The sequence below is a fragment of the Anas acuta genome, chromosome Z (genome assembly GCF_963932015.1).
Source record: "Anas acuta chromosome Z, bAnaAcu1.1, whole genome shotgun sequence".
NCBI lineage: Eukaryota > Metazoa > Chordata > Aves > Anseriformes > Anatidae > Anas > Anas acuta.
In genome coordinates this window covers 22,411,890-22,438,217 of record NC_089017.1, presented here as the reverse complement: position 1 = coordinate 22,438,217, position 26,328 = coordinate 22,411,890, and the positions used below count along the sequence as shown (strand labels likewise).

Here is a 26,328-nt window from a genome sequence, read left to right as displayed (position 1 = left end):
AAGGATGTACAGAGTAGCTTAGATCTTAAGCATTTATATTGAATTGTTAAATATGGTTCTTAAATATCTTACAATGCTTCTATGTTGTGTTTTTAATATAACATTGTTACATATACATGTTACCCCCTCTACTGACCTCACAAGCAATGCCCCCCCCACCAACCCTACAGGCCCCACCTTCCCAGGTGCACTTACACAGCAGATTTGAGGCCCTGGAACTTGAGAGACTGGTTGAGGTAGAAAGTCTCCACAAGAGTATGTCTAGGGCGAGGAAGTTGACTCCACGCTTCAAGACTGCCTCCACCAAGAAAGATAGAAGGGTGATTGCTGTAGGCGACTCCCTTCTCAGGGGAACAGAGGGCCCTATTTGTCGGCCTGACCCTACCCATAGCAAAGTCTGCTGCCTCCCTGGGGCCAGGGTCAGGGACATTGCCAGAAAGCTTCCCAATCTGGTTCGCCCCTCTGATTCCTATCCTTTTTTGATAGTCCAGGCTGGCAGTGATGACACTGAACAGACAAGCCTGAAGACCATCAAATGAGACTTCAGGGAACTGGGACGGTTAGTGTATGGAGCAGGAGTACAGGTAGTGTTTTCGTCCATCCCTACAGTGGCAGGGATGGGTATAGAGGACACGGAAAGCCAACCTGATAAACACGTGGCTCAGAGGCTGGTGCCAACAAAGAAATTTTATTTTTTTTGACCATGGGGTGCTTTACTCAGCACCCGGCCTGATGGCCACAGACAGGTCCCTATCTCTAAGGGGAAAACGGATCCTGGGCCAGGAGCTGGCAGGGCTCATTGAAAGGGCTTTATACTAGGTAAGAAGGGAGATGTGGCTGAAATAAGACTTGTTGGAGGTTTGCCAGGGGGAATAATGTCTAGGCCAGGGGAGAAGACAATGGCCTAGCTGAAGTGCATCTACACCAATGCACGCAGCATGGGTAACAAACAGGAGGAGCTGGAACCCATCATGTGGCAGGCAGGCTACGAGTTGGTTGCCATCACAGAGACGTGGTGGGACCACTCTCATGACTGGAGTGCTGCAATATCTGGCTACAGGCTCTTCAGAAGGGACAGGCAGCACAGAAGGGGTGTGGTGTGGCTCTCTATATCAGAGAGAGTTTTGATGTCATGGAACTTGCTGGGAATGATAAGGTTGACTCCCTTTGGGTTAGGATCAGCGGGGAGGCCAACAAGGGAAGCATCCAGGTGGGGGTCTGTTATAGACTGATGAACCAGGATGAGGAGACTGATGAGGAGTTCTACAGGCAGCTGGCAGAAGTTGTGAAATCATTGGCGCTTGTTCTCGTGGGGGACTTCAACTTCCCAGACATATCCTGGAAGCACAACACAGCCCAGAGAAAGCAGTCTAGGAGGTTTCTGGAGAGCGTGGAAGATCGCTTCCTGACGCAGCTGGTTAGTGAGCCTACCAGGGAATGTGCCCTGCAAGACCTTCTGTTCACAGAGAAGGACTGTTGGGAGATGTGGTGGTTGGAAACTGTCTTGGGCAGAGTGACCATGAAATGGTGGAGTTCTCCATTCTTGGCAAAGTCAGGAGAGGGACCAGTAAAACTTCAGTCTTGGACTTCCGTAGGGCTGACTTTGAGCTGCTCAGGACACTGGTTGGCAGAGTCCCTTGGGAGGCGGTTCTGAAGGGCAGAGGAGTCCAGGAAGGCTGGGCACTCTTCAAGAGGGAAATCTTAATGGTGCAGGAGCGGACTGTCTGCACGTGCCCAAAGACGAGCCGGCACAGAAGACCATCCTGGCTGAACAGAGAATTGTGGCTTGAGCTTAGGAGAAAAAAGAGGGTTTATAATCTTTGGAAAAGAGGGCAGGCCACTAGGGAGGACTATAAGGATGTTGCGAGGCTGTGCAGGGACAAAATTAGAAAGGCCAAAGCTCATCTGGAGCTCAATCTGGCTACTGCCATTAAAGATAACAAAAAATGTTTTTATAAATACATCAACACAAAAAGGAGGACTAAGGAGAATTTCCATCCTTTACTGGATGCGGGGGGAAACTTAGTTACAAGAGATGAGGAAAAGGTGGAGGTGCTCAATGCCTTCTTTGTCTCAGTCTTTAGTGGCAAGAGCAGTTGTTCTCTGGATACCCAGTACCCTGAGCTGGTGGAAAGGGATGGGGAGCAGAATGTGGCCCTCACTATCCATGAGGAAATGGTTGGCGACCTGCTACAGCACTTGGATGTACGCAAGTCGATGGGGCTGGATGGGATCCACCCGAGCGTACTGAGAGAACTGGCAGAGGAGCTGGCCAAGCCCCTATCCATCATTTATCAGCAGTCCTGGCTATCGGGGGAGGTCCCAGATGACTGGCGGCTAGCAAACGTGACACCCATCTATAAGAACGGCTGGAGGACTGACCTGGGAAACTACAGGCCTGTCAGTTTGACCTCAGTGCCAGGGAAGCTCATGGAGCAGATCCTCTTGAGAGTCATCACGCAGCACTTGCAGGGCAAGCAGGCGATCAGGCCCAGTCAGCATGGGTTTATGAAAGGCAGGTCCTGCTTGACGAACCTGATCTCCTTCTATGACCAAGTGACGCGCTGGGTGGATGAGGGAAAGGCTGTGGATGTGGTCTACCTTGACTTCAGCAAGGCTTTTGACAATGCTCCCCACTGAATTCCCCTCAAGAAACTGGCTGGATAGCCGGGCCCAAAGAGTTGTGGTGAATGGAGTCAAATCGAGTTGGAGGCTGGTCACTAGTAGCGTCCCCCAGGACTCAGTACTGGGGCCAGTCCTCTTTAAAATCTTTATCGATGATCTGCATTGGGGGATTGAGTGCACCCTCAGTAAGTTTGCAGACGACATCAAGTTAGGTGCATGTGTCGATCTGCTCGAGGGTAGGAAGGCTCTGCAGGAGGATCTGGATAGGCTGCACTGATGGGCTGAGGTCAACTGCATGAAGTTCAACAAGGCCAAGTGCCGGGTCCTGCACCTGGGGCACAACAACCCCAAGCAGAGCTACAGGCTGGGGGATGAGTGGTTGGAGAGCTGCCTGGCAGAGAAGGACCTGGGAGTATTGGTTGGTAGTCAGCTGAATATGAACCAGCAGTGTGCTCAGGTGGCCAAGAAGGCCAACAGCATCCTGGCTTGTATCAGAAGCAGTGTGGCCAGCAGGGCTAGGGAGGTGATCGTTCCCCTGTACTCGGCTCTGGTGAAGCCGCACCTCGAGTACTGTGTTCAGTTTTGGGCCCCTCGCTACAAGAACGACGTGGAGGTGCTCAATCAAGTCCAGAGAAGGGTGACAAAGCTGGTGAGGGGTCTTGAGAACAATGCCTACGAGGAGCGGCTGAGGGAGCTGGGATTGTTCAGCCTGGAGAAAAGGAAGCTAAGGGGCGACCTTATCACACTCTATAGGTACCTCCATAAAGGAGGCTGTAGTGAGGTGGGGGTTGGTCTGTTCTCCCACATGCCTGGTGACAGGACAAGGTGGAATGGGCTAAAGTTGCGCCAGGGGAGTTTTAGGTTAGATGTTCGGAAGAACTTTACCGAAAGGGTTGTTAGACATTGGAACAGGCTGCCCAGGGAAGTGGTGGAGTCACCATCCCTGGAAGTCTTTAAAAGACGTTTCGATGTAGAGCTCAGTGATATGGTTTAGTGGAGGACTGGTTAGTGTTAGGTCAGAGATTGGACTCTGTGATCTTGGAGGTCGCTTCCAACCTAGACAATTCTGTGATTCTGTGATATTCACTCTGTGATCTGCTAATGTTTGTACATGAGTGGGATGAGGCAAGATTGTATATGGAACAATTGTCAGACTTTTCCAGTGTGTCTTACATTTTTTTGATAAAGAGGAAGAAAGAAAAAGTACACACCTCAAGGATTCATGTTCAGTTGGACTGAATTCAGGATGAAGACAGGTGGTAATTCAGTATTCAAGCCTCTTTGACTAGCTGTGGCCAAGATGTCACATGTAGGGGTGGCTGTCTTACATTCAGGATCCTGTCTCCCTGTGTTACAAAGACCTGTGCTAGTGTCTTCTAGAGCACTGTTTGTTTCAGGCAATACACTTTTTTCTTTTTTTTTTTTTTTGTTAGACGACATAGCAATCACAAGAAAAGTAGCACTTCACCTTTTAATTCAGTGGGAGAGGTTGTACACAATGTACTTATTTGCCTCTTTACAGATTTCGTCATATTCCATTTGTATTCTCTTGAGTCAAATAAAAACTTTTGCCATGGCAAATCTTATTTTTTCCAATTCTGTAACTATTTTAACAGCAAAAAGGTTTAAAGAAGGATTATGTTTTCAGTGTGGAAATGCATGCATGTTGATTTTTTTTTTTTTTTTAGAGTGAGATTATATTGATATTAATTTTGTAAAGCTGCCATAGGGCAGAGAGAAAGCATAGGCAAATTCAGTAGCAATAGAAATTCACAAGAAGTTGTGAGGTGTCAAAGATTGGTCTTAGTTATAATTACTGCTTCTATTATAGTCATATAGCTTTGACAATTACAGATATTCCAGATACAAAGTGAGGTATCACTTCTGTAAGAATAAAATGAAAACATCCAGTGTGGGAGGAGCAGCTTTTTCTTAGTTCAAAAATGCTTTTCCACAATTGAGAACTGTTCTTAATAGAAAGGCATTTTTAACCATGAAGCAAATTCTATAAGTCTTTCTGTGATAAGAATTTAGTAATTACGCTGCAGAAGGAGATGGCTTCTCAGATACATTTAAGTATTCAATGTATTAAAATGGTACTGACTTGGAGTACAAAACAGATATAGAAAAAAGTCTTAGTGCTCTCACTGCTACTTAAGATTCTGGTCCGGAATATATTTGAAAGAAACAATTTATTAATCATCAGTAGTATGTAGGCCTTCGCCTTCCCATATTATTTGCAGACCAATATACTGAATCAGTTAGTGGAACATTCTAAAATACTAAATTTTGAGAACAACAACAACAAAAAAAAAGGATAGTGTATAACAAAGTATTTTAGTTTATTTCAGTATTTTAAAATTGTAGTTATAGTACTTTATAGCAGGTCTCATTTTCCTTTTTCTACATATCTAAATATAAATATGAATCTGGATGGAAGTACTGTAGAAGGGCCGTTTATTGTGTGGATTAGGAATAAGTTGTAATGTTTCTCTATACATGAATTATTTTCTTAAATTCTCATCTGCTTAACTTTTTCTCTTTGTATGATCGTATCCCTTATACTAGATTATATGGGCTCCCTCTTGTGGCTAATTTCTGATGCTTGAAGTCTTGATGTACCACAACAAGTAGAGTTTAACACACATCTTCTCTAGTACAAATAAAATTTATTTCGAGCAGTAATGCTTTATGAGTTTTCTAAACCTTATTTATGGACTTCCTTACTTTAAAGCTTTTTTTAACTGCTACCTAAATAACCTACCTCTTGCACTTTATCTCCTAATTCTTACGGAATTTAATTCAAGTATATTTTTAAAAGATATATAATATTTGAAGAAATTCTATTCATAGTTTTTCATACTGTCTTTCAGTGGAAAAAAAAAAAGCCATGTATATTAAGTTGCAATTATTTTAATTCAAACTGAAGGAAAAGTCACTTAAATGTAAAACCTTGAGAAACAGAAAAAGAGATGGCAGGACCCTTCAATATACAGTTGTGCTCCAGGTCAGAGTTTAATACATTCTCTGAACTATTTTCTAAAGTTTATTTGGTCCTGCTGTTAGGTTGAATAGTGGGTTAGGTACCGTCAGCTGAAAGATGCTTCTGTTGTGCAACATTGATCAAAACCATTGTTGTCTTGCACTTCATGCACTTCAGATACATCTGCTTTCTATTTGTGATGGGCTACTGCTCTGTGTTCCTTGGAAAAATCATTTATAGCATGGCAGAAAACATCTACTTTTCTTCCACCCAAAGTAGATGTTAAATCTATAGCTGAGATGATATAAATTCCAGGTTATCAATGAGTTTTTGTCTTATTTACTTAATCTTCTAATCATCTATAAAAATCTGGTTTGTTCCATTATGAAGAGTTGATGCATGAAACAGAAACTGTTAGGAAGTATGAGCTCATGTTCTTCCAAGATCTTATGCCTGAAATTGGCAGGATAATATATACTGTGTGTAAAGATAGTTGTGAGTGCCAATAGCCAGCTGTAGCTGGTCATGAATGATTTTCATTTTTTTACAGTGTTCTCCTAAGTCTGTGTGTGTCTGTGCCTCTATTAGTTTTAGCCCACTACAGAAGCTAGCTTTGAAGGCCAAATGAGAAGACTCAGCTGTGCTACATTGTCCGAAAACACACAAACAAAAGCCAAATCTAGACTATTTGTTTTCATTAATTTGTTCTGATGTCCTTGTTAGTGGTTGTTGGTAATTTATTAAGTTGTTGCTCTTATTTTTTCAATTTTCTTAAAAATTTAATAAAGACGAAAACAACAAAAAAAAAAACAACATTGTAATACAGACAACAATGGAAAGACAAAATCCTTTCTGGTTCCATAACACTCCAATTAAATAATTATCCGCAGATGGCAATTGCTACATATACTGTGCCATTGTTGAATGTGGAATTGGGGGTCAGCTTTTTCCTACTATTAAAAAAAAATAAAATCATTGTTTTTGTGCTAGCTTGATCCATCTGCACAATCAGAATGAGACAGAACATCATTTTCACTGTGACCCTACATCCTTACCCATGCAAGCAAATGAAACATGTGAGGAAGGGGAGTCAGCTACGTACACATTGTCTTATAACTGTACCAGTCACACATCTAGAATTTAGGCTGTTGAAAACAAAAGTACATAAAAATACTTCTTGTATCCTTTCACATACTGTTCTCCCAATAAACTTGACCTTTAGAGAGGCTACAAGTCTGCTTTTGTTAAAGCGTTGTAAAGTGAGTGTCAGCAATCCACGGGCTCTTTCTACAGAAATAGTTGAGCTTGTCAGTTGTCCACAATTGCTGGTGATCAGCTGTCACTAGCTCTTGCACAGTGACATAGCTGTACATATAGCATAACATTTTAATTTGTCCTTGTCGTTTTAGATACTGGGAATAACAGTCTATGTCCTTTTAATTGAATGATGCTTCCATAGATACCAAGATTCAGAAGGCAACAGATGTATTGTCTTTACTCCTTTTCCTTCTTCTAACAGTCCCAGAAAATGACAATTCAGTCAATAATTAATCAGTAATGCTGATAAATAAATGTTTGGTTTGTGGCTTTTTAGAGCTGATGAAACCTATTTTTCTTTATTTGCCAATGCAGTAAAAAAATGGTCTCAAGGCTACTGGTAAGTCCAATTATCAGCAAGTATAAGGTCATGGATATCAAATGCATACATAAATTCAGAATTGTTATTTATTTATTAATCATTTTGAAATTCAGCTCTCTGGGAAGGCTGTGAAGTAGTCTAGACTGACTTAAAACAGCTATAATATCAAGACCTTCAATGCCTCATGAGGCAGAGCATATCAGAAAAATATATTCCAGTGTCCTCAATGTGCTGATGATCCTTGTCTGCTCTGAGGCAACACATCTGGGAGCTCTGTTTCTGGAGTGCTAGCATTTGAAGCCTTATTTTGAAGTCTTAAAAATGATTTATTTAGGCATGACATTCCTGCTGAAAGCGGTATGGAAATTTCACAGGCTGCAAAACTGTTGACAAACCATTATGTTTACTATTTGGATGGCAATCAAAGCAGTTTAATCTGGATTCCTTACAAGCTCATTAATGCTGCCAGCATTGCCTGTTACCAGAATTGTAAGGCATCAAAGCTTCAATTTAGTAAACATTTAAAAAACAAATTTTACCTAGGCTTTAATTCAACTGAGTACTGATTCAATTAACTCAACTGAATTGTTGTATGTTTGATTAGTGTAATGTTTTATGTGGCTGGCTGTTGGCTCTGGTGAGAGTTGGTGCAAAGTTGAGGTGTAAATTTATGTGATGTTGTTTGGCCTTTGCTAATTGTTATGTGGTCATTTTAGACCTAAATGTCCATGCAGCACTACTAATATGCTTTTCCCAAAGTGAATGCAAGAGCATTAAAGTGAGCTGCACCACAGCTGTGAAGCTAGTCCTAAGTAACCAGTGTAGTGTGAATGCACAGTAGTGTTTCTTCTTTGTTAACATTACTATTTAAGTTACTACGTTGTGTAAAACTATATACTTTCTATCATAAGAAGAAATGAACAAGGTGTATAGGGTAATGTAGACCAGAAAAAAAAGTGTTTGGAACAACTGTTTTATGTCTATGAAAATTCATAATGAAGTTAAGTCCTTTCCCAGAGATTGAGAGGCAAAACAAGGGTCATGGAATACTGAAGCTTGCTTTGATTAAGGCTGCTAGCTTTTCATGTATTTGAATAATAAACTCTGCTTTGAGGGAAAGACTTCAAACGGTGCTGGGTGTGGCAGGCATTGGTATTTTCCATGGGTTTGTTTGATAACATAATAGTTTGTAGGTTTTATAAAAAATACTTTTCTAGGAAGCTAAACAACAAAATAGGTGGAAGTAAACACTGAAAATGTCTAATACTAATTTTTGAACAGCTCTGCGTGACATCTTTAAGATTCTTTTCCACAAGGAATTATAACAAAGCAACTGTTTATTTATGTTCTTATAAATTATTTTTTTTATATTTTCTGTAAATATTGTGAATATTTTAATACTGCCAACACTTGTGAATAGATGCATAAATAGCCAGAAGTGTCTCAGTTTTTCAAAGCCTGTGCCCATACATAATTCTGTACAGAATACTGACTGAGGAAGGAGTTTAGTTTATCAACAATGACAGTGCCCAAGGGATTCACAATAGTATTCTCTGTAAAGGAAGAAAGTCCCTTCATGCATCTTAGTTCCTATCCTAGGTCTCTGTTAGATTTTGCCTGCAAAAATTAGGTCCTGTCATAGATAACAAACCTGCCAAAACTGCTGTAGACTTTAGGAAATCTTATCTGCCAGAATAGACTTTAAATAATTAAATATATCTAACTTGCAAACTTGATTTAAACAAAGAGAATAAATTATTATTTGTAACGGTCTGGAGAGTCAAAACTACAGGTTTTGCTGTGAAAATCTCGTAGTGTCTGTGGAAAACTGGTAGCGTTGTACTGAATTTGTCAGCCAACTGGAAATTTAACGTTATTTGGCAGGTTGGGCTACAAATGTGGTGCCTTGAGGAAGCTAATTAAGCTTTTCATTTTAGAGTGATTGTGTTTTAAGTAGTAGAAAGAACAATTCATATTAATAACAAAAATTATTCTTGGTGTGGTATCTTTCTTGAATGTATTATGTTCACAGACACACACATTCAGAAGTCCACATCTGAATTTGAAAGGTGAGAGATCCTTTCCTGGTGTGTGAAAAATTTGGGTTCATTCCATCAGAGAAATAAAAGTCCAATTCTCCTGAAATACTTAGGGAAATCAAGAGCTGCCTGTGATAACTAGGAAGAAAATCTGTAAAAGACCAACCACAAGCTTAGGTGAAAGAGAAAACAGTAGAACAGCAGGTAACCAACTTCAATGGTTTGTCAAAAAACAACAACAACAAAAACACACACCCAAGAAATAGTTGAACAGCGGTAAAAGTTTATGTAAAGATAACCTTTAAAAATGCATGTGTCATGCCATCTGGAACCATGCCCTTGTTGTTTTTTCGGCTTCATTACAGTTCTGCATTATATTAGTACAATTTCTTCTACAGAGCTAGCTAAAACACTGAAATGTAGCGTAAATATATTTCACAAAAGTGGGACAAGGGAAAAATGAAAAATACCACAGAAACTGTTAAACAACTGTAGATGCAACAGAAAAAAAGCTTTCACTCCCTAAGAAGTACTGTCAGTTTTCCTTAGATTTGCCTGCCTCAAACAAACAAACAAACAACAACAAAATAAAACTGCTGCAGACTAAGGCAAGTAATTATTACAGGTTGTGGAAGCAAAGAAATGTCAATTTCAGTAATTTAAGATACTAATTAGGTAATAAACTCCTCAGAAAATGAAGTAATTTGCAGGATAGGTACTACTACAATAATAATAAATTATTTATGAAGAGCTTTTAAACACCTGAGTATAGAAATAACATCATGAGACATGTTTTGTACTAATATAGCAAATGAGACCTGTAATTTATTTATATAAACAGTATAACATGAAATTAATGCTGGAGGAAGGGGGTAATTGTTTAAGACATTTTTCTTCTAAGGTAGAAAACGTTCTGTGGACACAGTAAACGTTAAATGGCCTTTTCAAACATGAAATTTTCACAAGAAGCACAATTGGAAGTGTATTCTCTCTTTTTTATTTTCTTTCAGCAGGTACAGCTTAGCAAAAACAAACTGAAATGTGGAAAGATTTGGAAACCTTATAAACATCTGTGCTGTAGTTCATTCTTACTAAACTGTAACATTAGAGAAAAGCAACATCTTGAATCTTGTAATTTAAGATTTTGAGAAAAAAATATGGTTTCCCACTAGGGAAGCAAATAGAGGAGTCTCAAGTAGGATATTTGATCATGAACTTTACCTTTCTAATAAAATTAAAATAAATCCTAAGCATACAGTCTTCATACATTTGTCTAACATACAAACTTACACAGTTTACACACTAAGTAGTATGTGGTCATGTTTCTAGTAGACAATTATTGGACAATATTTGACAAGTCTAATAGATCATTAATTATTTCTCGTAATCTCATTGATAGTAATACTGCAACATGGAAGTGCTTTACACCAGAACAAGCTATCATTGGACATTTTTTGTCCAATTGGACACTGATTGAGTGAACTAGATCTGTGTATTATACTCTTTCTTGATTGAGAATATCATTTATGATTTGGAAATGGATTCTCAGTTAATTTACCTTTGACCTCCTGGGTCCATGGTAGTTGTCAGAAAGTACAGAATCTCATCCCCCTTTTCTTCAGTATCTTTTGATTTTCTTCTTTATTGCCATAAATCATCTTCTACATCCAGAAAGCCTTCTGCATGAGCAATTTCATTTTAAATGATCGATACTGATTTTTCTGCATTTTGGTATTGCAAGGTGCAGGGGGGCACCTGTTGCTTGAATAGCTGTACAGACATTTGCCATCTTGTTTAGCTATCAAATTAGATTCATATGTGCAAAATTATCAAATGCTACAAAAATGGAAAATTCTTGATGCTTTTTTACATGTACATATGTTTAACACATACACTTCTCTCTCTGCTGGTTGGTTTAAATGTCTCTTAGACTTGCATTCTTCATACCTAAGCCCAAGTTTAGCCATAACAATAAAACTTGAAATTCCTGTCTTATTAAGGATGTTCATAATTTAAATTCTTCATGTAATGTTATGGATTTGTTTTGAAGACTTTTCTCTTATTGGTTGCCTAGTTTTGTGGGAAAGATGGTCTCTAAAAAAACAGTGTAAGAAATGCTGTTACAAGCATTAAATTTCCTAAGCTTTGGGAATTTAGTTTCACACTGTGTTTCTCAGGTTTACTCTTGTAGCTGATACAGTTCAGAGGATTGTGTAATGTTACATCGTTTTTGATAATCTGGTACAGGAAGATTAGATAGAACTGGAAAATCAGGATCATGTCAAATACATTTGTCCCTTTGCAGCCACTGACTTTGAAACTGTCACATTTGCCTGATATTGTTTAGATGCTTTAATGTCCAAAGAAGGATTTAAAAATAAAAAATAGTATTATGCATATTTAGTTTCTTTAAACAGTGAGACATATTTCATAGTCAAACCTATGCTGAAAAAACAGACTAGGAAGAATTTCATTACAAATTTTTTGCGTGTTAGTAGCACTGGAAACTGTCACAGAGTAATCAGTAAATTCCCATTTTACAGTTGGGGTGGAAAGGTGATTAAGCGTAAATTGTTTTCTTCCTCGTCCTAACATCTGAATCTTCTGTACATGTAAATTGGATAGCACTATAAAAGTGCTACAAAACAAGAAAACATGTATTTCCCATTAAGATGTTTTTATGAAGATGTTTTTGTCTACCTGAAAAAACATTTTTTTGTCCGATTTCTTTGTTGTTGTTCCCTTTTTCTCCTCTCTTTTGGAAACAGGTCCTGGAAAAGGTTTTAACCTCCTAAGATTTCATTATGGATTTGAGTTCAGGACTTAGAAGGAAACCATACCCCTCTTAGCTTACAGGGATATTGTGCAACAGTTACAAAGAAGTGATTCTTTAAAGAAGAGGGATATTATTTAATGTACATACAATGCCTTGTGTTAAAAAACATCTTAGCTGACTTGACTCTAAGAAGAACACTACTTTAATGTGTCTATGCAATTTTTTCATCATTACATACTTGCATGTTCTGCCTGCAACAGACGAGTCTTTCATCCTGCAGGCAGACAAAGCTGTATGTTGCATATCTTATTATTATAAACTAGGTGTTTGCAGTCCTGCCATTTTATTGTCCCAAGGCTTTGCTGCTTTCAACCAAATTTGATGCAAAGGTAGAAGTTGCAAAGATTAGGTAAAAATGAGGGTAAAGGTAAAGAAGGACCCAAATATGTCCTGCAATATGTCCAGTAGCTAATAGTGAGAGTCAGCAGGCAGCTGAGTATGTGTTTGTATGTTGGCCAGCTTGTGGAGAGTCTAAAACCTGCTATATCTCACATCCTGTTCATTACCCAGCAGAAAAGAAAATATAAAATGAATTTAAATTGCAAAGCAAGAGAGTAGAAGAGGGTGAGAAAGAGTCTGGGAGTGGTATCAAGAAAGGGACTTGGGAACATTGTATTCTGCAGATTGTTGTCTTAGCTGACGTTAATTTTGCCACTCATTTCTTGAATTTCATGAAACTGCTGAAATTTTCTGTGTTTGTTGTTTTCTGGTGTTGTAGGATAGTTGGATCTCAAACTTTGAACTGCTTTGAGTATGTGCTTAGTGTCTCCTGTTGAAAATTCTTGAGTTATCTGAGCAATAAAAATTACTTTATTTATAACCGAAGATGTTTGTCATCTTAGAGAAAAAATGTACGCCTTTCTGCTGATCAACATCTTAATTGATGGTAATCATTTTAAAACTATGAGGATAATGAAGCTTTTCTAGTTCGTTGTTGCTGTGTAAGCCACAGGGAAATACTGCCCCTTGAGAGTAGCGTGCTTAGTGTACTCGTGGAGTTGTATACACAGTACCTGAAGTGCTTGAGATGAATGATGTTTCCTTTGATCCTGTGAATAGCGTGAGGGGCTAAAAGCACCGCAGAAGAATCAGGGTTAGAACAAATTGCTTGTTGAGTGGATGGAGGCAAAGTTTGCTCTCCTTTTATGTTCATCTGTTCATCTAAAAAAGAAGTCATTTGGAAGTGCTACCGCTGTTGCTACTGATAAGCACAGTTGTCTATGCTGGCATTGTCACCTCTATCTTTTCAATTTTTTCAGCTGAAGTACTATCACCATACTATAGTTTTGTTTTTGTTTTTTCAAAATGAGCATTGAAAAAGAGGATTCAGTCAAGTCTCAAGCATCTCTAGAAAGCTAGGCTGATACGTATGCCTGATTACGTAAAAAAAGTTAGTCAGAAATTGGGTGATTATTGTAGTGGAACTGTATAAAAATTATTTGTAGAATTAGGTTTAAGGATACAGCTTTACCCCAATTTCAGTATTTTCTCACAGTCAGGCCTACATTCAGGTCAGTTACTGTATTTTATGTCCCTTATCCTCTTTAGTGAGATAGAGCTGACCAAACCCATGAACTAATGTTTATTTGAGACAGTCTGGTACTAATATGATTAATATACACAGATACATTATTTACCTCAAAGACTAATGCATCTTTATAATTAATTCTTATAAATAAACTATGTTTGATTTTTTGTTTGTTTGTATTTTCCAATTCTAGGTCAGAAATCCTTTTCCATGGAAAAATAAAATAAAAAAGATAAGCAATAGAAAATTGCTTATCTTTCATGGACAGGCAATAAAAATGTGAAGATGATGTTAGAAACAATTTTGGTTTCCTGGTTTCTAAATTTGATAGCTTGGATCAGGATCAGATGATGGCAAGAAAAAGATTGCTTATATGTTTGTGTACATACAAAATTGACCTTTGTGATACAGCTTAACATCTAAACACTAAAAGCAGTCATTTGTTTTGACAGCAGAATTAATTGAGGCTAAAACAGTCGAAATTCCACTTGTATCAAGCTGTTCATTAGGAATTGCTCTCTGGCTTTAGTGCTGTCAGAAAAATAACCTGTTCTGCTATGATTAAATAGCAGAATGATGGTCGGTCCACTGAATTTGAGAGAGAGGTTGAATAAACTTTCTACTGCGGAAACAATTCAGAAGTGACACGCTGCAAGGGGGGTCAGAATGTGCATTGATATCCAGCTGAGCTGTCAACTGGCACTGGGCCAGGCACGCAAAGCTTTGCCATTTGAAGCAGCATGTGAAGCATATGCAGTTTAAAAAAATTGTCCTCCTTTCATGCATGATTTACTGTCAAAGAGAAAAACTTTTGTTTTTATCAAAAACAAGAATATTGTTTGTTACTGTATATGTAACTACAAGTGCAGATTTACAGAGGTTTTTTTAAAAGCTTTTGGTTGAAAGAGATATGTTAATGTTTATATATGTGCGTGCGTTATGTAAACTGTTTCCTTGGAATAGAGGAAAGGTCGGAATATATATATATGTATATTTTTTTTTTCTTTGAGTGACTGAGGATTTCCAGTTATTGGAAATTAAATGTAGTTAATAAAAATACATGTCTGGGTGGAAGAGCATTTCTTTCTGTCATGTGTAGCCCCCTTAAACTAAAAAGGACCAAAAGCAGATACAAACATAAAACAGTTGTTAGTTGATTTATTGACTTCTTGATTTGTTTGCTTTATTTATTTTTTTAGCTTGGCAGGATTTTCCAGTTCATTAGTGTACTTACTGGGAGCTTTTTTCCAGAGAATGACATAATATTGTTTGCCTTCCTGGTGATAGTAGTTGGCTTTTTTACCTGACTTGTTTATTTAAGAATTCAAACAATAAAACTTTTTTTCCCTGTTATGCAAAGTGCAAATAATTTTGTTTGTCTGACCTTAGCAAAACCTTTATTTCCAGAGTCTCCCTGACCATATACTACGGGTAGGTTTTATAACTGGTTTTCAAGGCCTTGACAAAGAACGTAACTGTCTTGAAGAACATTGGTGTTACTTTGTACATAAATTTGCTAGCAGGCATAAGGGTTGTTTTTTATAAACTCTCTTCTGTAGTTGCCTTGTATATACTCTGAAAAAACTGTTCCCACAGACATAGGATAAATATGTAGTAGGGACTACATTAAAATTAACAGTGCAATTGTATCAGCATAGTTACATTTTCTTCATTCATCTTTGAATAAGATTAGTATCTCCTTATGGTTAGCCATCCACTTTGCTTTTTGGTGTTGTGGAAGTTCATATATATGCTTCCCATAACAAGAGAACTCTACCTATATTTTCTGAATAGTCTGGGATATGCATCCTGAGCTACAGATTCACTGTTACTTTATTGGTGCTAGTGTCACTCACTGTAAGCTATTAGATTAATTAAAATCAAAATTGTCAGTTTCTTCAAATTGCCATTTTCTGTTTTAGCAAACCAAAGCTTCCTCATTTTCAGGAACCATGAATGGACCCACTCGTGATTTATTTGCTTCAGTCAAATAGCAGCCCTCTGCTTTCACGTGTCTGTAAAGCCATTGTCCATTTGCCTTTCCTTCCTGTCTGTATCTGTCCCTGCTGGTGTCATGCTGTGAGCTGCAGCAGCCTGCTTTGGAAAGTGTTTTAGGGTGATGCTTTCTGGGAATGTGGATATACAATTAGAGGAGCTTACTAAATTTTGAGGCCCCCTTCATTTGTAGGTGCTAAGTTCTCATTAGCATCCTGCTGTATCCTTAAGTGACTGAAATCCCACAAGGTACTTGTACTTTTTTTTTTTTCTACCTAGGGTACATACAGTATCAAATAGTTTTTTAAGTTTATGTACAAGTATTTCAGGTATTTAAATCGTTGAGTTACCATTCCATAGCTCAAGGTAACAACAAGCAGACCAGACTGTGAAGCTATTAAGTGGAGCCTGAAACTATCCATCCCTAAACCAAAAGAACATGAATGCAAAGACTTTTGTAAAGGGCGGTCTCAGCTATGAATTTTTACTTACTCTGATAAGTGTTTTAAAACGTGTTTTTGATTTTCATAGTCCTGGTTTTATTCTAATATTTGTTTTTATTCTTTTTATGTCCATTTCTTTTTGTCTTCAGGTGAATGCTTGAGAATAGTCTCCCATCTGAATTCACATTAGTTTCTTGTCTTTCTGTGAGAAAAAGTACAAACGAAATCTCAATGCTTTGACTGTAGTACTGCAGATTATTGTCATTATTATTTCAGTGTGGTAACACTTTTCAGTGCTTTGGGCTGCCATGTGGCTAGGACTCTAGAGATAACCATAAAAATGTGTCCCTTCAGTCCCTGTCATCACCAATACCTGTTCAATGTGAAATGACTGCTTTTCTTTCTTCGGATGTTGTGATGGACAAGTACATCAGTATACTTGCTTCAGAAAACTCAGAAGTTAGGTTGTGCAGCATTTGTTTCTGTAGACAAAAGTTATCAGTGCCATTAAGTTAATCGTGCAGGTTTTGAGCTGAAATCTTTGTTGGAGTTAACCTTCTGTCTGCACAGCAGTAGCTGGGCACAAGTCTGTTAAGAAAACTTCTTTCCTCCTTGTGAAGATGTAGTGCATCCACATCTCCGTGCAGCTGTTACGAAAGTTAGTGTGATAGCAGTACACAAGTTTTCACACTTTGATATGCAGCTGTCTATTACACCTATTTAGATACCTACATTATTGCCAACCCATTAGGAATTTTTGAGGATTTTCAAAAGATTTAGAAATCAGGAATTAGAAAGATAGAGGTTATGGTGGTTCAGGGAAGAAAGCTTTTTGATTTAGTGTGTGGGTTTTGTTTGTTTGTTTGTTTTCAGTGATAGCACGGGTGCTTTTGTTATCCAGAGGCAAAAAAATACAGTGGGTAATGTAGTGGAACTTCTTAAGAAAACTTCTGGTTGGCTGCATCTTGTAGTGGGAGATGATGTGGCAACAGTACACACTTCTGGCTGAAAAACGGTATTATTACCTCTTTAGGCACAAAGCTGTCTGCCTGCAAGAAACTCTAGTTATTTTGTGGACTACCAAATGCTCATCACAGCTGTTCCGTTTTCTAAATTGGCTCACCATACAGCACCACATAAAATATCTATTTCTGAAATGTTATTTTGGCTTTAAAATAATGCTCCTAGGGCTAAATGTGGTGTTCTTTACAGCGGGCATGTAGGGAACAGAACTGTTTTGGAGATCTGAAGTTACGGAATAAAACTCCAGAAAAATAAGAGCTACTACAAATTTCGCTCTGTTCTGCTAAAAAGTACACAATGTATGAATTTACCCTTGCTTGCCTTTGCTACAAGTATATGATACACTGTGTCAGGAGAAGGTTACATACAAATTTTAGGGGAAAAAAAAAAGCAAACTTCTATGGAGTTTAGAGGAAAAGGATAGAGTGTGAGTGAATATTTGTGATATTTGTGAATTTGTTAGTGACAGCCATAAGCATCTTAAATATCTCAGATTCCAAATGGTAAAGAGCCTTACAGAAATTTGAATTAAATGGAAAATATAAGTTAGGATAAGAAGAAGCTTTAGAATTTTAACTGGTTCACAGAATTTTTTGTAAGAGAAAGCTGTTCTCATGATTTATCTTTCCTGTGGTATAGCAGCTAGCAGACACAGAGAAAGGAAAAAGCATGTGGGGAGAAGGGTTTTCTGTATTAACTGCACATTTTGAGGAAGCATGAAGTTAGATAATTACAGTCTCTGACTATTCTTAACTAAGAGTTCTTAATTCTTAATATTCTTAAGAATGTTTCAGATTGTATTCTATTGACATATGAGGAAAGAATACCCTTTTGAAAGACTAAGCTCAGGGTGGTGGGGATAGGCCAGTTTGTGTTAATTCTAAATGAACATACTAATCTGTTCTTCACATCCATGTGTATTTCAGTACTAAGTAAGAGTGTTCATTTCTTAAAGAGCTTACCAATCTGTAAGAAAAAAAAAAAATCTGCCTTCAAAGACAAACATTAGGCAAGCGTGGTGGACAAAATAGAGAAACTTTGATGTGTTCATGTTGATCAATCTTTTTTTTATGCTTGTGTTTGAAGTGAAAGATATCTGAAATAAGGATGAGTTTTATTGGAACCTTGAATATATATATACATACATACATACATATATATATATATATATATATATATATATATTAATCATTAGAGTAGAAGAATTATAAGTCTGGGGATCCGTGTTAGTAACTGGTAATGGTAAAGAGGAAGGATGGTATTCTGAAAAAGCTTTAGTATTGTTTTATTCTAAAAATATGTTTAAGTCCCTGTTTACAGTTTTTTCCTTCTGTTTTTGTTTTGGGGAAGAGTGCTTGTGGTTGGTTTGGCTTTTGTTTTTTTCCTGGCCAAATGGAAATATGCATAGAAGCAAGAAATAGAAGCAGTTGAATCCCTAGCAAATTGATGAAAAATAGATTGTCTGAAGTGCAGTACTGAATAAGTAATGGATCTGTTCTTGAGCTTTTATGTCTTACAGTATTTTTTCTGAATTGTATCCTCAATGTGTTGTGTACAATAGAATTTAATTAACTAAAATAAAATGGCGAAATTGTTATAGGGATTTGACATTTCTCTGAATCAGTGTTTCTTCTTTTCTTTTTTTTTGTTTTTTCATTTTGTGAGATATCCAGATTTGCTGACTTTTGGAGTACAGTGACTTTGTTTTACAATGAATTTCAAGGAGAGCAAAGGAGAAATGATTGGAAGAGCAGTCTTAAAATGTCAATATATTTACAATATATAGTAGAATGAGAGAACTGTTTGGAATTTGCATTTTATCTTGTTGTGGAATAATTAGACTTGCGTTTAAGTTATTTAGCAATTGAAATTTAAACGGTAGTTAAGACTGGCATTTGAAATTAGTCTTGATATTCTGCTCTCAAGAGCTTCATCTGGAGCCTAAGCAACTACATTATGATAAATGAGGTATCGATGTGTCCTAGTCCTAGATTCTCATGCTACTGCTGCTTTTACAAACACGTGTTTTGTTTTGTTTTAACCAGCAGGGAAAATACTGCAGACTGTGTCATTGCAATAAACATAAGTCATTACTTAGAATTCTTTTTTTTTTTTTAATCCAATTCACTAGATATCTGCAAGATTTCAAATTATCTGGTAGCTTTTATCTAGTATGCCTAAAATAATTCAGTTTGTTTAACATTACTTAGGATGGAGCTACATAATCAGTTTCTCAATTATAATTTTATCTTTTTGTTTGACATAAGTATAATTTTTTTTCATTTGCAATTTTGAGAAATGCCATCAAAATATGGTGTTGAACACAGTTTTACACTTCAAGAGTTAATATACATTTTAGGGGTTACTTTACAAATATAACCATTTGAGGTAATTAACTGAGTAAATCAAATGCAAATTAATCCCAGTTGTGTAATTCACAATACTAATTCACAGCTAAATTATTTTTTTTCTTTCATTGTGGCATCTCTAATTGCAGTACAGTAATTTGCTATGTTGTACTGCTTAAAAAAACAAACTGAAGCCTGTAGTCATCTTTCTTGTATATAAGATCTGTTTATGTCAACTAGTTATTTTAAGACTAAGGGTATCACATTCATTTTGAAGTGAGTTCAAGTGAGAATGATGGAAAATGCTCGCAAGCACACCTTTTATTTTATGTGAAAACACACTGAAAATTACACTACTAAACTACACTACACTACTAAATAAATTAGAGTATTTACTAGCACATATGCTTTGGGGCAGAAGTGCAAATTGTTCTGTATTTTAAGTTTCCACAATCTCTTTACTTCTAGTTGCTTGTAATTGAAATTTGCAAGAGGTCAGTTTCATTTGCAGCAGATGAGTAAGCCCCAGAAAAGAGTATGAGGAAAAAAAAAAAAGGCAATCTTACAGAATTGGGAATGGTGTTGTTTTTTTTCTCTCTGTATTTTATCTGTAATGAGTGTATACGTGAACTTCCTAAAATGGCTCATAGTGGGGCTAAACAAGCTCTAGACGTAGACAGATTGAAGAAACGAGGGTTAGCTTTACCCTTTGCAATAATACCTGACCGCTACCTTGTGTCAGCTCTAATGAGAAGTCACAATAATGAATTTATTTAGATACTACACTTAAACGGTGCTCACACATCACTTTTTACTGTCTAGGTAATTAAGAAGAAGAAGGTAGGTAGTCTAGGTAATTATGAAGAAGAAACAGGAACTAAAAATACAGTCAGGAAAGGTGTGAATCTCAAAAATAGAGTTACAGCTATACTTTTTGTTTTTTATACTTTTTTTTATACTTTTTGGTTTTCAATTTTTTTACATATCTCATCTCTCATTAAAAGAAGGTAAGCCTAAAACTTTACACTGATGCTATATTAGAGATACAGTTGTGAATGAGAAAAGGAAACAGAATAGTTTCATATGGCTCTAAGAGCATAGGCAGTCAACCTGTATTCGGGCAGTGTGCACTAAAATTTTAATTTTTCACTATGAAAAAGTGAAAATATTTAATGATTTGCTGTATATATATGATTTTACCATCTGTTTGACCATTGACAGAGCAACTGTGGTTTTCCTTTACCATTTAAAGTCATAATTACGATTATCTAGTAAATGATTATCTAGTAATTTCAAGAAATATTAATAGTGGCTAAAGTGTTTGACCCTCATTTGAAGTTAAATTTAAGCTAATGTTTATCTTCATTGCTATTTCTTTAAGGTCCTATTGAATTTGAGGAATGTAATACATCCAGTGCTGTTGAAGGTGAGTTGTTGTAGTGTAGTTATTTATATGACAATTCAGTGGATAGCACCTGGAACTCTTGATTAGTGAATTGTATTCAGCTTTTAAATTTATGTAACTTGAAAGTATTCCAATCAACTAAGAAACAGTTGTTCTTTTAAGAAACAAATATAGAAGAAAGTAAGACCTACAATACTTTTTGAACTAATGCATTATATCAGAGAATTTTAATGTTTCTTACAAATGTACTTTGGCTAAGACCTAGTCTTTGCAGAGGTTTGGATTTGGTTCACTTACAACTGTGTAACTCCATTAACAAGTGTCAAAATACGGCCCAGGCTCTTCCCATTGTTGTCATGTTAGTTGTACCAATTTTAATGCAGTGTTATGGTCACAAAACCTTTCTTTGTTGGGAATTGTTTTAAGTGGTTAAGAACAGTTTTATTTGCATACACTGTGTATTTATGTTAGGGACAGAGGAGCCAACAGTATAGCTGTAGTGTCCAGCAACTTTTGAATTGCCAAGATTGCAGCTGAAACTTAATTTTTTTTTTTTTACTAAAATGAAGGGGATCAATATTCAGAAACTACTCATATACTCTATTTGTTACTGGATTGGACTAGATAAAGCACATAAAGGACATAAATCTCACAATAGATTTTTAAAATAATATTGGAGCAATTTGTGTACTTACAAAAACATAAGATGCAGCTGAATTTACAGCTACCCGATTTGAGAAGTTTTGCTTAAAGATTGACAATCTACTTAGCTACAGCAAAAATGGGGAGAGAAGTAGAAACAATAGGCCGATGAAATATTCAGATGTATTTTATTTTTATTACATTAAATAGGAATAAAAGATTTATTTTTTTTTTCTGTAGTATACCCATATGTATCTAGTGTTAAAAATGGGGAAGACATGATTCCAGACTCAATGGGATCCAGCCTTAGTCCTAGCTACAGCACTAAGGAATCATGAGCTGAGCCTCAGCTGGAAAACCTAGAGACATTCTCTTTTTTACAAAGATCCTAGGTTTGGGGAGAGGTGGAGGCTTGCAGCTACTAGGAACGTTCAGGAAAATAACAGGGTGCTGAACTGCAGTAGCTGATAGGGACAGTTTGAGCTTCTGATCCAAGTTCATTGGCTATTCAGGATTAGCAGGGGAAATGGCTTCTCTTGGGTTTCCATGAGCTGGGTCCCTTTCCTGAGAACTAGCAGTGTGTCCATTTATAAAAGAAGTGGCAGTGTAGCATACTGAATGTTGAGAATAGCAAGTGCAATGCAAATCAGTTTTACTTAAACTTTACTTATGACTTAAATTATTGATGTGTTGCTTTTTGGTTGGTGTGTTACTTAACAATATACTGGAATGTATTGCAGATAGCTTATGCTCCCTTAGTTTCTCTCCATACTACTTCCACTGCTAGATTTTTCTGTCACTTGTTGTAGCAGCATTTAAAACGTATTGACGTTGATATGCACAAGTGTTTGACACTGCTAGATATATACTCATCTCTCTGATATTTGAATAAGAAAAGGTTTTGTTCCATAGGGATAAAACCACGGAAGAGGAAGCCCTTTGGTTTATCAGGAATAATGAAAAAAGAAAAAGATACTGAATCTGTGTAAGTATGTTCCCAAATTGAAGCTTTGTCTTCTATGAAAACTTGTAAAGGTACGGAGACAAACATGAACTGAACTGATGTTTAACAACTGGTTTTATAGCTAATTTAGAAAAATGCTAACAATATGAAAACATCACAGCTATTTAAGAATTTTGTAACAGAGGCTTTTAAAGGAAATAATATGCTTATTAATCTACTGATGTTTCATTCTTTTCTTTGCAGAGGTAAGTAGTTCTCCTTAGTTCTACGTTTGAACATTGTAGATAATGCGATTTTCACATGAACTCCTAATGAAATAATAGCTGTAGCTGTGGAAAAAGTGCTATGTGTCTGTTTGCAGATTTGAAGCTTCTGTTACTCTTCTGTTAGGAAAGCTTTTGTGTATGGTACAGAATGTTTTTCCAGTAAATGATGTGCACACTCAAGTCAGAAAGATCATCATTTTAACTCAGGATTGATATCCCAGCTATACCCTCTGCTATATTCACTCTATCTCCCAGGAGTTAAGACTATCCAGAAAGTGAGTCTAAATAAAAGTTCTTGCGTGGATTGGTAGCATTCCATGTATTAGTAATTACAGTTACTGTATTACAGGGTATTTGGTTCTAAATTTCCAGAAGTATTTGCTCAATAGAAATATTTTATTCAACAGAAATAGCAGAAATTTAACAGAAATGTAACAATATAGAAATATTTTCAAGGTGGCAACATCTGTATACATTCTTTTTTAATACAGTTCTGAAAAATTCATAACCTAATAACTGCAGATGTTGATTATTTGCACATACAAAAAGTGCCTTATAGCTATTTTTCTTTTGGTGTTTGATTTAAATAGTGATACACTTCTAAACCATCCTTTTTCTCCATGCTGTCAAGGAAGATGCAACTGGGGCTCAAAGGTGTTATTTGCTTTAACTCATTCTTCTATATTTCAGTTCTTTCTATGATTTAATCTTTCCCCACCCTCTCTTGAATACTTAATTTCGTTGAAGTAAATGATGAGAAAAATGTACGCAGTATGATTTTGGTCAGCAGTAACCTAAAAATAAAGTTACAAACTTTTTTCTGATGATTTAGTTTAAAATATTTAAAATAATGTGTTATGAATGATGATATTAGAGCTTAAAAGAGTTTTTGTGCACGTTTTAGAAATATTAATTCTCTCTAGAGAGTTGTTTACTACACTACTTTTGTGATGCAAAACTCACCATGTAAAACAGCACTATGTACATTCATTAGCCTTTTTTCCTTGCATTTACTGCATTGCAAAGTAGTGATTTTGCATATTTGTTTGAGTTTTGAATACTGTTACATGATTGAATTCTATAGCTGTCAGCTTTTTTGTCCAACAAAAAAATATTTTACCACTACATGGATTGTTAAACAAGCTGATCTGTTGTATTTTTTATTAATGTGCAAGCCAAGCATCTTCTTCCATCCATTCTTTGACAGATGATGAATGAAATTTAATATGGCCCCAGCAAAGACTGAAGGTTCTTAATATTATTTTTCTGGAGCCAGTAATAGGCCAGGAAGCTCCAAAATGATTCGTTGCAGGTATATCACTTAATGTATCCTTGCTCAGTGGTCATGTTTTTGCTTGACCCATCACAGAAAGAAATTGTCTTTGGTACGGATAGTTGAAAATTGGCTTCTGTACTGTTCGAGTATCTTTGTGTGCTTATCCATTGGTTCTCAATACTTTTGTGAAAGCTGACATTTTCCAAAGAAATTATATTTAAAATTCAAAGATAATCTGAGTGTTTCTTCCAGGGAAAAATACTGTTTTACATTACATAGTGGTGTCACCAGATAACAAAAACGAATGTAGCCAGAAATGGGAAAATAAGTTCCAAAACTTGATTTATATATATATTTTTTGTTTCTATATTTGCACACAACACAAAAAAGAATAGATGTAGAGGTCAAACAGAAAGAAATATAACCGCATGATACTGACTTACTGTACACCACATGCCGTAGGTTTTTACAAAGATTCTTGCACTAGTCTAGAATTTCTATCACATATTTAGAACTTAATGTGGTATAATATTTGTTTTTCAAGTATAGAGGATCCATTAAGTTCTTAAATAAAATATTCTAATAGTTATTTATCATCTATTTTGAGTTTTACTGCTAGTCTGTATTTGCTTGATTTCATCTTCAACTGATGATCAGCTTACAAACTGTGCATGATAGAGCTCTGTATCAGAAACTTCTCTGCACACAGAGAGTGCTTTCTTAATTTCTTGTTAAACTGGACTGGAAGTCTGCTTAGTTTGTGTAGGACATGCTTTCCAGACCTAGAATAAATAACTCTCATGCTTTGTAGGCTTTTCAGTTTATCAATCTCTGCAGTGTTGACACCTAAACCAGATGTTGTGCCCAGTAGTGTTTTTACACAAGTAATTGTCATACACTTTATGCTCTTGCTGCACAGGTTCAGTCAAGGGTTTTGCTTCTTTTGCTAATTACTGCTTTGCATGATTTATTTGGTATAGTTTTTAACTAAAATTTTTAGATTCCCTCACAAAACCCCCATTTTCTGCAATATTGTATTATACTAAAAGCATGACCCAGTTCTTTAATGTTAAAAGATTATGCATCTAACAATATAAAAGCACATCCATCTAAAACCTGATGTCCTCATTTTCCACTTCACCACCATTTAGAACCTTTTGAGAGAAGTCTAATACTTGAAGCTGCAATAGCTTTTAAAGTAGCTGCTTCTATTGCTATGAATTCAGTTTAGCCAGCAGAGGGAGGTATGACATAGGACAATTTGATTTCGTTACACACATTTTCTTTTGTGTGCAGCCTTTTAGGGGAGAGGAGACGAGACAAGACGAGACCCTTCATCTCACTGTGTTCCTTAATAGGCTGGACTGAATTTTGTGTTCGTGTTTCCATGTCAGCAAGTTTTCAAACCTGTTTTTAAGGACACTGTAGTTTTTACTTATAACTTCTTTTAACCTTTTGGAGGTGATGTAGTTTGCTCCAAAATCTTTTCTCCTCTCTCTCTTTTTTTTTTTTTCTTCCCTTTCTTAAATTTTTCATAAGTACAAATTTAGGATGTTCAATTTGATAGCACCAAAATGTGGTTGTTCAGTTGTACTAGCATTTATAGAGTTGTTCCTGAGGGCGCAGATTAGAGAGGATTTAATCACCTGTATGCTACTCAGGTATCCCCACATACAGTAAATGTAATTCCTTCTGTTTTTTTGCTTGTATTGGTGGGAAGAGATCACTGTAATCACTATTCCTTCCAACCGCTTTTTAAATTTATTTTTTTAAGTGTTTCTTAAGAAGATACTTTAATTTTTTCCTGCACTTTCTGGTGCCTGGCTGCAACTTTACTTGACAAGCATGAACTAGGAATGAATTTTCAAAAGAAAGAAGATCTGAATTCCTTTAAGAATAGTCTTAATTGTTTGAAGAGCTAGTTATTATCCAAAATGTTTCATTGAGTCTGGTGACTTGTACTTATTATGCAAATTGTCCACAGAGACCTGACTCTTTAAGTTATTCATTCAAAGTAAATCACAGTACTCCTGAATTCCCTTGATACTTTTTTTCTTTGCTATGAAGTGAGTTTATTTTTAAAGCATTTATTGTGAATTTTTCTTCTGTAGTGTTTTCATCATAAACTTTTAGCTTCTTTTTTAAATTTCGTTCAGTTGGATGTGGTTTATTTATTGCAAAAATTATAATAGACTTTGAGAGGCAAAGGGGTTAACTTCTATTATTTTCAGTTAATCTGAAACACTGAAGTAGAATCAGAACTGGATGAATAAAGTCATTTGTGTGTTTTGTAATTGTGTATATTCTTTATTTTTT

General features: G+C 36.4%; 1 protein-coding gene across 8 annotated transcripts in view; it reads left to right on the top strand.

Annotated features, from left to right (window-relative positions):
* Positions 1-26,328, top strand: part of FCHO2 (FCH and mu domain containing endocytic adaptor 2) — a 90,996-nt gene that overhangs the window by 25,661 nt on the left and 39,007 nt on the right. For all 8 annotated transcript variants that reach the window (XM_068665937.1, XM_068665939.1, XM_068665936.1 and 5 more), the window contains 2 exons: positions 20,841-20,885; positions 22,419-22,491. In XM_068665937.1, the coding sequence (XP_068522038.1) occupies positions 20,841-20,885; positions 22,419-22,491 (118 nt within the window). The remainder of the gene's footprint in view (positions 1-20,840; positions 20,886-22,418; positions 22,492-26,328) is intronic.